Source organism: Marmota marmota, unplaced genomic scaffold, assembly GCF_001458135.2.
Source record: "Marmota marmota marmota unplaced genomic scaffold, marMar, whole genome shotgun sequence".
In the NCBI taxonomy this organism is placed as follows: Eukaryota; Metazoa; Chordata; class Mammalia; order Rodentia; family Sciuridae; genus Marmota; species Marmota marmota.
In genome coordinates this window covers 23,025,624-23,037,883 of record NW_026000241.1, presented here as the reverse complement: position 1 = coordinate 23,037,883, position 12,260 = coordinate 23,025,624, and the positions used below count along the sequence as shown (strand labels likewise).

Below are 12,260 nucleotides of genomic sequence, written 5' to 3'. Positions count from 1 at the left end.
TCTCTCTCTCTCTCTCTCTCTCTCTCTCTCTCTCTCTCTCTCTCTCTCTCTCTCTCTCTCTCGGGCCTTTGTAAATGAACAAAGTCACCGCTTGTCCCACACAGGGTGCAAAGAGAGGTTTGGTGTGGGTTTGACTGTCCATTCAGGCTCCTCGCTCAGCCAGTTGTAAGTGAAATCTTTAAAAGCCACACAGTGGGAGTCCTTTGCTTGGGGCATGGGGTGGGGAGGGATATTTGAAAAACCTATTGAAACTGAGAGCTGTTGGGTAGAAACTGTTCCTTTTAGACTTCCGCACCGGCAGTACGGGAAACAAACACACACAGGAAGTCATTTAGCCTCTCTGTGAACTTCATGTTGACATTTGCTAACCAAAAAGTCCATTGTGGCTACTTACAGAATTGTGTTCATGGTATGTGCATGTGTGTATGTGAGTCCCCATACACACAACACACACACACACACACACACACACACACAGAGAAACATTTGCTGATTCTCCTGTAGCATGAGGTTCATGATGAGTGCTGCAAAAAAAAAAAAAAAAGAAGAAGAAGAAGAAGAAGTCAACACTAACAATTGGGAAAAATTATAAAAAATATAGGTGTATGTACATTTTATAACACTATTTTCAATAATAATAACTAGATGTGCATGACATAGTTTTACACATACATTCAACAATCTCCTGGTTTGCCTTTCTCATGTGTGGTATGTTGTCATGCTTTTCTCTAATTACTAGACCCATAACCTGGTTTTTCACATGTAGAATTTGGTTCACACATTTAATCTCTACTGATGCAATTCTTGCTTTAGAATTAAAACAACTTTAAAATCTTCAGTAGAGGGTCACTCAGTGGCTAACGTGATCTGAAAATACTGATTCAAAAAGCCAACGGAAAAACACAAATAACCCAATCGATAAATGGACAAAGGAACTGAACAGACACTTCACAAGAAATATGAATGGTCAACAAATATATGAACCAATGTTCAACATCTCTAGCACTTAGAGAAACGTAAATTAAAACTACACTGAGGTTCCATCTCACTCTAGTCAGGATGGTAATTATCAAGAATACAAGTGACAATAAATGTTGGCAAGGATGTGGGGAAAAATTCACTCATACATTGCTGGTGGGACTGCAAATTGATGCAACCACTCTGGAAAGCAGTATGGAGAGTCCTTTAAAACTTGGAATGGAACCACCATTTGACCTAGTTATCCCAATCCTTAGTATATATATATAACCAAAGGACTTAAAATCAGCATACTATAGTGATGCAGCCAAATCAGTGTTCATAGCAGCTGAATTCACAATAGCTAAGCTATGGAACCAACCTTCAACAGATGAATGGATTAAGAAAATGTGGCACATATACACAATGGATTATCATTCAGACATAAAGAAGAATGAAATAATGGTGTTTGCCAGTAAATGGACACAACTGGAGATTATCATGCTAAGTGAAATAAGCCAGTTTCAAAAAACCAAATGCTGAATGTTCTCTCTGATATGTGGATATAAGGGAGGGGGTTGAAGAGGGAAAGAATAGAAGTTCACTGGATTAGACAAAGGGGAATGAAGGGAAAGGAGGGGCAATGGGAATAGGGAAGATAGGAGAAGGAATCAGATATTACTTTCTCATGTACATATATGAATACATGACAAGTGAAGCTCCACATCATTACAACTACAAAAATGGGATTTAATTAGAATAAGTATGTACAATATGTCAAAATACACTCTATTGACATGTATATCTAAAAAGAATAAATAAAAAATTTTTTAAAAGTCAAAGGAGAAGGGCAGTAAACATATTTTATAGAAGAAAATGAAGGTGCATGAAAAAAAGGGGAAGAATATTGGTGTTCAGAAAGTAACCATCTGGTTGTTAGGAAGATAAATCCCTTGTTATGATTGAATGTGTGTCCCCCAAAAGCTCATGTATGAGACAATGCAAGAATGTCCAGAGGTGAAATCATTAGATTATGAGAACTGGGACCTAATCAGTGAATGCACTCACTGATATGGATTAACTGGGCAGTAATTGTAGGTAGGTAGGTTGTGGCTTCAGGAAATAGGTTACTGGATATTCCTTTGGGGTTAGTATTTTGTGCTTGGTGAACGGAGCACCCCCCTCACCCGCCATCTCTCCCTCTCTCCTTCCTGGTTGCCATGTCCTGAGCGCTTTCCTCTGCCACCAATTTCCCATGATGTTCTTGCCTCACCTTTTCACTTTAGGCCCAGAGCTATGGAGTCTGCTGACTGTGGACTGAACCTCTGAAAACATGAACCAAAATAAACATTTCCTCCTCTAAATTGTTCATGTCAGGTACTTGGTTACAGCAGCAAAAAGCTTCTTGAATCATCCATTCAACCTGCTGGAGGTTAAATGGGAGTCTCGCTAGCATGATGTACAGGATTTCTATGAAATGTGTTTCAGAAATTATGGAAACCAGAAAGTACTTTGTTTCTCTTCCTCTGGACCATGTGGTCTCTCAATTCTACTTGTTTCTGCAAATCTGTTCCTTTCACTTTTCTTAGTCAGTGGTCATTGATTTGTGATTTCTCTTTGAGATCACTTAAGAAGAAAAGAACTGAATATCCAGGCTCAGGACTAACTTATGGAACTCACAGCCAAGTGTTCCAAGAAACTGGAGCCTAAAACTAAGGTACCCAGCACCAGAAACATCCCTTCCCTCTCCTCTGAGTAGGATCACCTCTTGTCTCTCCTAACATCTGCACTTTCTCTTCCTCCTTCTCTATCCTTGCTCCCCATTGCTCCTTCCCAAATGGGCTTTGTTTGTTCATTCACACAAACTCCATTTCTTCCTTTACATCACTTTTTATAGAGATTTACAATTTATTGCATGGAAGTTTTGTGTTTCCAGAAGAAAATGTCTTATTGGTTTAAGAGACTACCTGCTTCCTTCAGATGCAATTTGAGGAAGTCACCTGGAATAACCCTGTCCTTAAGGAAATGCTTCAGCAGAAGCTGTGGGAAGACCAAGGAGGCTGCTAAGGCTGGAGAAACATGTCTGTTACAGTAATTAGTATAAAAAGACCCTCCGCTCTGTTAGTACATGACTCGTATTCCTTATGCTTTAAGATTATTTACTACAAAAGAAATAAAGTCTCCTTAAGATTAACTTCAGGAATATTTTAAGTTACCATTGGCATAGGCTGAAAGTATTTTCTGTGTAAATCTATAAATTTATTAACTATTTCTGAAATTAGCTTGCAATTTCCTTCACTGATAGCAATAGCAGGTTATTTATTTATTTATGCTTGGTATCAAACCCAGAGCCTTGTGCATGCCGGGCAAACACTCTACCACTAACCTACAACCCAGCTCAGTAACAGCAACACAAGGGACAAATGTGAGCAATTCAGGTTGCAATTTAGTTACTGATAACTAAACTTGAGCAAACTTCAGTTCTTTATCATGTGATGATCATATCCCCAACAGCAGAATATATAAAGAATAATAATTCTTTAGCAGTGAGTAGTTCTCATTCCTTTACCTCACAACAGTCTTGTGCTCTTTTGGATCATTGATTTTCTCTATAAATTTATATTAACATATAGCTATCATGATTTCACTCTCAAGCTCTCTCTTATTTGGTGGAATATGTTGTTCATTCTTGAGCTTTTTGTTTTGGAAATGAAAAGTTGTTAGTCACATAATCAATCCTAATTCTGTATACTCTGCACTTTTACAGAATATTACTTGCTCTGTGTCTTTAGGCAGATCACTTAACCTCTGTGAATCCCAATTTCTTTGTCAGCAAAATGAGAATAATAGCACCTACATCATTGGCTTGTTCTGAGGACTCAGACAATGCATGAAAGACACATAGCAGCAAGTGTTCAATTAACATTGCTATTATGAATACCACTTTTGCTCTTATTACTCATAGAGAAATGTGTGTAGTAATAGAACCATATTCCCCTCTCCCGCTCCCAGGCTTATCTTTGATTTTTCCTACAAGTACAATGGACAGTTCTGATTCATCTTGCGCTTGACAACATCATAGCTGATTTTACCTCTCTGTTTTTCCAGTTTCTGCCCAGGACTTTCTTTGGTACCCAAATAATTCATTCTCCAATTTACAAACACATCTTGGGAAAAATAGTGGTGATAACCTCCTTCAGAACAATACTCACCTGAGGCAAGTGCTCCAGTCAACTAACTCTCAGTGGAAAACTAATTCTAGGAGCATTTTGAACATTTCCCATAGGTCTAAGCCAAATCCATGTGCCTTTGGTCTTGAGCTGTAGATCTCAATAGAACACATTTGTCTTGCTTTTTCATTTTCTCATCCAGTCTGTCTATCCCTTCCCCCTGGTTTACTTGCGGGGATTATTTCTTAACACCCCCTCTTTCCCCCCCACACAAATACTTAAAAAAAAAAAAGCATACACCTAGTCCTTGTCATAGAATTTTCTTTAGGAAGAACCCAAAGTCAGCAGAATATTTAAGAGCATGGATTCTGGAGTCCATATCTGGATTTGAATCCAAACTCAACAGTTTGGTCATTATATGACCTTAAATTTTTAAGTTACCCAATTCCTCTCACCTCTAATATGCACATAGTAACAGTAACTACCTCTTAATATCATTTTGCGGAATATACAGCTTGCTACTGTGCAAATATAAAGCACTTGAAATACTATCTGATGGGTAGTAATTTGCGTGTAAGTATAGCTCTTATTATTTTCCTGTAGTATCATTGAATTACCTCTAGGAATCATAATGTTAGCTATTTCCTTCTTCCTCTTTGCAATTTTTTTTCTGAATACACCTTCCCTCTGCCCCTCCCTTTCTTCCTTTTTTCTAGTTCTGACTGAATAGATTGAACAGCAACTGTTCCCTAGAGCTTGGCAGTTTCTCCATGCATGTTAGAGGACCCCTCTTTTGTGCAGTGCTCTATTTTTTTCTTCTCCTCCAACAGTCCTGACCCCTGATCTGTTGGCAGACACTGGGCGAGGCTGCCAGCGCCTAGTTATTCAGAAGCTCTTTATCCAGCTTCTTTGCTCTTCTCTCTGGCTGCCTGCCTTTTGGCTGTTAGAAGCTCCCTGGCATTACTCTCAAAGGGCATGCCAAGGAGGGAAAAGATAGTGGAACTCAGATTAGCCAATTATGGTGTCTAGAAAATTAGGATTTTTTTTTTTTGATCACAAGGCTTCCACATGAAATGAGAAATGGCATCTGAGCCATTTCTCGATGTTGTCACTGAAAACTCAGGAGTCAGCCTTTTGCAATAGGCCGACATCAATTGAAACATAATTTCAAACTTTGATTGAAATATAATTAAGACATAATAAAGTACACAGGTCTCAAGTGTTCAGTTTTGATGAGTTTTGGCAAATGTATGCATTCATGTAATAACCACCCCAAATAAAATAGCAAACATTTCTAACACCCTCTCTAATTAATTGTTTTCAACTCCCAGCCATCACTTTTAGATTTCTGTTACTATATATGTTTCTTTATTCATCTTGGACCTCATATAAATAAATTCACACATATTCATTCTTTTATTCCCATCTTTTATTTGGCATGATTTTAAAATCCTTCATGTTGTTGTGTATCATGTTTATTCTTCTCGATAGTGTTATAGTATTTCATTATATGAATATGCGCCAATTTTTTAAAAATCTATTCTCCTGTTAAATACACGTGAGTAATTTTTAGTTCATGACTATTGTGAATAAAGCTATTATTCCCATTTTTATAAATGTCTTTTTCTATATGTATGTTATCTCTTGGGCAAATAATAGGATGGAATTGTTGGATCATAAAGTAGATGTATTATTAATTTTATTTGAAAAATTCATTTTAAAAAACTATCAAACTTTGTTCTCCAAAATAGTTTTACCAACTTAAACTTGCTACCAACAATATATGGGAATTTCAGGTCCCCAATAACACATCAACATTTAATATTTTCAGTCTTTAGGTTATCCATTCTAGTGAGTATAAACTGATATGTAGTTGTAGCTTTATTTTATATTTCCCTGATGACTAATGATTTTGAGCACATTTTTGCATGCTCATTGGCCATTCCAGTATATTCTTTTGCACATTGTCTTTTAAAGGGAGGATAATCTGTGCAATTTAATCAATATTTTTGAGCCCTTGCTCTTAGTCATTCAAAAGGAAGAAAAACATAAGTACTTGGAGTTCTACGGCAGATGTAGAGAAGGTCAGAGAGTCAACCATTTAGGAGAAGATGCTATGTGTATTGTAGTATTTCAATATACTACAATATACTGTATACAATATACTGTATACTCTGCCTATACCTTCTTGGTTCTTACCCTTACAGGGCATGTCAGCTGTGTCCTGGGACTCTCTACTTAAGAATGTTCTTTTGACCTGAATCTGAGGCAAGCAAGAAGTGCTAAAGAATTCAAGTTTCCATGAGCAGCTCTCAGACAATATGAAAGGCAATAGTGGGCTACATTCTCCAGTTTCCTCACATGTGTGGTTTAACTCTGTGGTATATTCTACACTGTCTTCCAGAGTTCCCCAGTGGAGACAGATCTCAACGCTATACCTTATTCAATGACGCAAACTTAGCAGCTCACTCTTTATCCCCATTGACTGATTCTACTGATTTTATTGGGAATCAATTCCAAAGTGAACTACTAGTACTCAGTCCTTGGGTTGTAATATATGCTTCTGAGAAATACAACTAAGGCATTTATCCTGAATGATGTGTGCTGGGACTCAAGAGTTGTTGCGTGAAAGGCTATCTGAGCAATTTGGTGAGCTTAAGTTGATGAAGTTACGACTTTAATTTCCCGCATAGACACAAATGAAAAGATGAAGATGAACATGACAGAAAATTAGGACAGGCAGAGCCTAGCGGAAGCAAAGTCTTCTTGATGGCTGGTTGATGGTTGAGGCTGATGGAATAGGGTTTTCAGAAAATGTCAAGTGTTTCAGCATCATGGAAGTGTGAATTAACAGAAGGTGAGAATATTCCTCTCGATGACATGAATGACAATGGTATGAACATATAGGTCATATTCGGAGTAACAATTTATTTAGAACTTGAGATGAGATGGAAAGGAACAAAAAATAAGCGTTACAATGTCAGATAGAATGGCATTAGGAAGAATCTCAAATGAGAGACTAAGAAGCTTTGATTTTCTTTCATAAATGGTAGGAAAGCACAGAACATTTTCCAGTGAGGATTTACACAATAAAAGCAGGTTTTCAGAAATTCAAAATGTCACGTCATTATAGAGGGTCAGTCATGGCTTAAGGTGGAAAGTTCTTGGTTCAGTTTAGCAGTTCTGGTGTAAACTGATGAAAATCTTAAAAATGGGTAGTGGTAATAGGAATGGAAAGGACAAATCAATTCAAGAATCATGTGAAAAGATTCAATAGAATTTGATGACACAGATAATTGAAATTGGAGGAAAGATAAATGAGTGAAAGTTGATAAGGCTTCCAGGCAGTTGGTTTCAAAAATGTTCTCATCACCTTGAAAATGATCAAATTATAGAGGAGGTAAAATTTTAGAGTAAAACAATTCATTTAATTTTATGAATGGTAATTGAAACTCTGGATCCCTTTAGGTGATTGATAATTACACAGCCCACAGCCAGCAGATATTTTAAAATTGAGGGCTCGGTTTCAGGAGAGAGATGGTACTGCTAAATTATATCTAGGGGTCATCTTAGAAGTAACACCTCAAGCTTTGACCGTGAATGTGATCACAAAGGAGAAAAGTTAAAAGAGTTTAGAACACAAGACTAAGGATTAAGTCCTGGGAAAATGACCTAATTTATGGAGAAAAAGGAAAAGCGGCAAGTAGTGAGATAAGCAGGTACAGTCAGAAGGAACATTGAGTCTAGGAGAAAATGATTGTCATGGGGAGGGGGTGAAGCCTGTTAGAGGCTTCCGTGATCAAGGGGAAGTAACTCCTTAGCTATAGAAAAGGCAATTCAGTATTGGTTTTAGTAGCTTCTTCTGAGCCTGGTTGAAAGCTGAGATAAATAGATTAAATGGATAGATGATGATGATGATGATGATGACGACGACGACAACAACAACAATATAATAAAATGCTAAGGTATTTCAGCAACACTGTATGGGCTCTTTGATAGCTAAAATGCCAGGGGGATAAACTGGTAGAATCAGGAACAGAACCAAGAAGGAAGTCTAAGACCTTTACAAAAGAGTGGGAGGAGACTTGCAGGAAGAAGATCACCATGAATAAAATCTTTGAGAGACTGATGGCACTGGGAACATAACTAGGAAGTGGAGGTACTTACAAACTCACCTGTACATAAAATTTAAAGCTCCAAATCTAACGTACATGTAGAAACAGATTAAAAAAAAATACAACAACAACAACAAACTAAACGTGTGACTACTGGACCTAGTGTTGAAGGAGCTACTTCTGAATGCAACTGAGTTTGAAAGTGAATTTAGTGAGCATAAATACAGAGCAGAAACTAAGATACTTCCAGAGCTCAAGATAAATTTGATGTGGACTCATTTCTTCTTTGAGATAATTGTGACTGAGGCACAGAGAACAGGGATATTTATATATAGTTTCTATACTTAGAACCAAGCACAAATGTCCTGTTTTTATAAAAGTCCACCGTTCTCCTTCTCCAACAGGTTTCCCCTGCAGAGGTATGCAGTAGTGTGTACATTTTGTTTCAGTGGCTGCTTATCTTAGTGAAATATTGAGCCATGTGGATTGCACGCTTGCTAGTTGTGCTAATGAGAGATGGGAATGGGGATAGATAGACAACCAGATAAAATGGTTGCCTCAAAAAGGCTGTGTTTTCCAGTTTTTTGTTTAAACATTTTAAATTGCTAATTACCATTCAATCACTGTTTTAATTTTTCTTTTCTTTTTTTTCCAAATATTTTTGAACTCTTGGGAAAGAAATGGCCCTGCCTAGCATGTTTGAGTTGCTGAGGTCCAGTTACCCCAAAATGCTCAAGTCTATTCTCAGAAAAGTTTTTGCTGTAAGCTAATGATATCAGAATCTAGTTGAATGGGAAACACAATCTTGGATAAAAGTTTCTTCCCCACTGGATTTCCTGAATATAATAGCAATGCGATTAGCACATTTTCCCAGTGATTGAGTTGGCATAGATCCATAGATTTATAAATAGAATTTATTGTGAAAGTTACTGTGCCACTGGGGTAAGTGGCTATTGCAATTTGATGATAGAATGTGCTCTCTGAAAAGAAACTATTATATGCCTTATATACTGTGGCCATTTGAGGACAAAGAAGGACAGAAGATACAAGTGAGTTTTGTTTTCAGTCAATTCTACAGTTATGAACAACCAGATATAGTTAACATTTGGCAAATTGATATTTTACTACCACTATATTTTCAGTTGCGTTAATAGAGCAGGTTGGGGGTAAATGGCAATTTCAAATGTTTCACCATTTCGCTGTCTTCAGGCAGTCAAATGGTGACCAGTTGGAGTGTGTCCAGATTTCCACTGATGTCTCCTCAGGAGAGCAATAGACTCATGGAATTTGAATACCATTTAGAGTTGGCCACCAATCTGTGCCTCAATCTAATCCTCATAAATTAAGATTCTTATTTACTGCATTCAGATTAGACTGATGGTGACTTTCTGGTGTGAGCCCTGTGACGAAGGACATTTATGTAATTGAAAATATCACCCTGGCCATCACCACAGAAGCATAACTCATTTCCGAAGGATAGAGTTGCTTGTTGCAACTAGACGAAAACTGTTTTCCATGAGATTGATTTCAATGGGCCTTTGTGCTTTGTCATCCAGTCAAAATTGTAATAGTGAGAAAACATTTTATCTTAAGCAGAACAGTATTTAATGCTTCCTCTTAAGCCATCGGCTGTTTTCCTAGTCACTGAGTTTTCTGCCAAGCTCATCCATGAGCATGCATGTGACTGTATGTAACTGGCTTGGGTTTTATACACGGAGAGCAGTCTTTACATTGCATTTCTTTCTCCTTGATAGTCCAGCTCCACAGTGAGAGCCTATCACACTAGTAAGTCACGAGTGACCATGAGCCCTGGCTTCAGCTCCCAGTGGAACAGCAGCCAACCAGCCTGGAATACATACTCCTTCCCAAGAGCCAGCTTGCACTACCAGTCCCATGCCAGCTATACCTACTGTACTGGACACCCTGCTGTAAGTACCTGTTCTTCCATATTTAGTACATTGGATGCTTTATGCAGGTACATTTTATAATTAGAGCTGCTGTTTCTCTGTTAATTGGGCTATTTTTCTAATGAATATGTTGCTCTTGGGTACAAGAGATGAGAAATGGGAAATGTCTTAAGTGTTTAAGTGGCATATGTTTGGATGATCTTTGCTGAAAATTGGTACTTCATTTAAAGTTATTTCTAGGTAACATAGGTAGGAAGAATTTTCAAATGGTGTGGTGAGGAGACAAAGGTTTTGGGTCTCTGATTTTATCCTCTGGTTTCCTCTTGGCTGTTAATTATCAATCTAGTTGGTTGCTTTGCTCATGGAGGAGTCCTTCAAAGTGGCATAGAGGATCAGTGGATCTTGGATGCTCACATTATCATTGATGGCCTTATATATTTGTATATATGTAAAAATATAGGAATATTTTCCAGTTACTACTACACAGAACTCTGAAGTTGTTGTCAAAGAGGACTCAAGGTCACCTAAAAGTAGCTGATATTTATTAAGCATTTAATATTTTCCAAGGTCTGTCCTAAGTATTTTTGTTTGTATTCTATTGTGTTCATATCTATATAGATAGATATATGCATATGTAGAATTTATACATATACATGTGTGTATATATATGCATATTTATGTGTGTGTATAAATATATATGTGTGTGTGTGTGTGTGTGTGTGTACTTTTCAAAATAGGCATTATTAGCATCATTTTAAGGGGTAGTGAAATAAGTTCAGAAAAATTTAAGTACCTTACTTCAAGCTCTACAGCTTGTAGTGGGCCTGAGATTCAAACTCCAGCTGTTTAGCCTTCCACCTTTATTCTTGTCCATTGTAATACACTACGCTTTCTCAATGACTCTGTGTATTTATTTACATCCAAGGACAATTACCAGATAAAGGAACATTTGTCTTTACGAAATACCTAATTTTAGGTTTAGGGTTAGGGATGAAGATTAGATGCCATCCTATCTTAGAAATCATTAGGAACATTGTAGGTTTATAGTCACTTTCTATGCTTTAAAAATCAGCACCTATCTGATAATTTTCTTTTGTGAGACCACTTAGAATCAAGGGAGTCCAGTAAGAAAAATAGAAGCAAAAAGATTAGAGACTCTTTAGAAAAAGAGTTATGGGTGTTATACTTCTGATTTTAGGGATACTCTAAGGATGAACTTTAAAGCCTACTTGATATTCTTCCATTAATCCAACATTTAAACTTTCTTCCAAATTTCCTTCCCATGCTTTGATCAGATGACACTAAATTCTTGACTCTAAGATCAGTACTCATTTAGCTGTACTACTTCTTAGTAAAAAGAATTACATCATCCAAAAATAAGCCAGTGGTTCAACACAGGAGACGGTGAGCCAGGGTAGGATAACAACATCCCAAAACATGATCTATCTCATAGTATTTTCTAGGATCCATTTTGGAAGTCAAAGTACTAGAGAAATAGCTGGTGGGAGTAGCTTCCATGGTTGCCATGCAGCATAGTATCCAAAGAGGTTTTATGGCAAAAACTGCAGAAAAGGAACCCTTGTCTGAATATATTCCCAGTGATTTTCTTGACTCATAAAATTTAGCAGGCTTTAGCAGAGCTATAAATGCTTTACCCATCTTGTGAGATGCTGGTCCTTCCTCCAATTCACTAGTTGAGTTAAAGATTTCCAGCTCTTTGTTTTGTTTGCAGAGGAAGCAGCTGACTCAAAGGGCTGCCTTTGGCCCCCATTTCCCTATTACCAAGGAATCCTGATATCCCCCACAAGTGTGTGAATAGTTAACTTGACACTGATAGCCTTGTTAAAATCTCAGAACACAGGGTGGCCTCTACCTGACCAAATAAGTGTTTTTTCAGAGTCCTTTTTTACATCACTGTATTAGTTTCCTATAGTTGATGTAACAAACAACCTCATATTTGGGGGCTTAAAACAATAGAGATTTATTGTCTTACAGTTCTGGAAGTTAGAAGTCTGAAATGACTTTTACTAAACCAAAATCAAGGTGTTGACAGGGCCACACTCTTTGATGAGGAAAAGCTGTTTTTTTTTTTTTTTTTTTTTTTTCCACCT

The 12,260-nt window shown here is 37.3% G+C and overlaps 1 protein-coding gene across 6 annotated transcripts in view; it reads left to right on the top strand.

Moving 5' to 3' along the window:
• The window catches only part of Rbms3 (RNA binding motif single stranded interacting protein 3), a 1,302,406-nt gene that overhangs the window by 554,180 nt on the left and 735,966 nt on the right, over positions 1–12,260 (top strand). For all 6 annotated transcript variants that reach the window (XM_048795444.1, XM_048795441.1, XM_048795440.1 and 3 more), the window contains exon 3: positions 9,997–10,170. In XM_048795444.1, the coding sequence (XP_048651401.1) occupies positions 9,997–10,170 (174 nt within the window). The remainder of the gene's footprint in view (positions 1–9,996; positions 10,171–12,260) is intronic.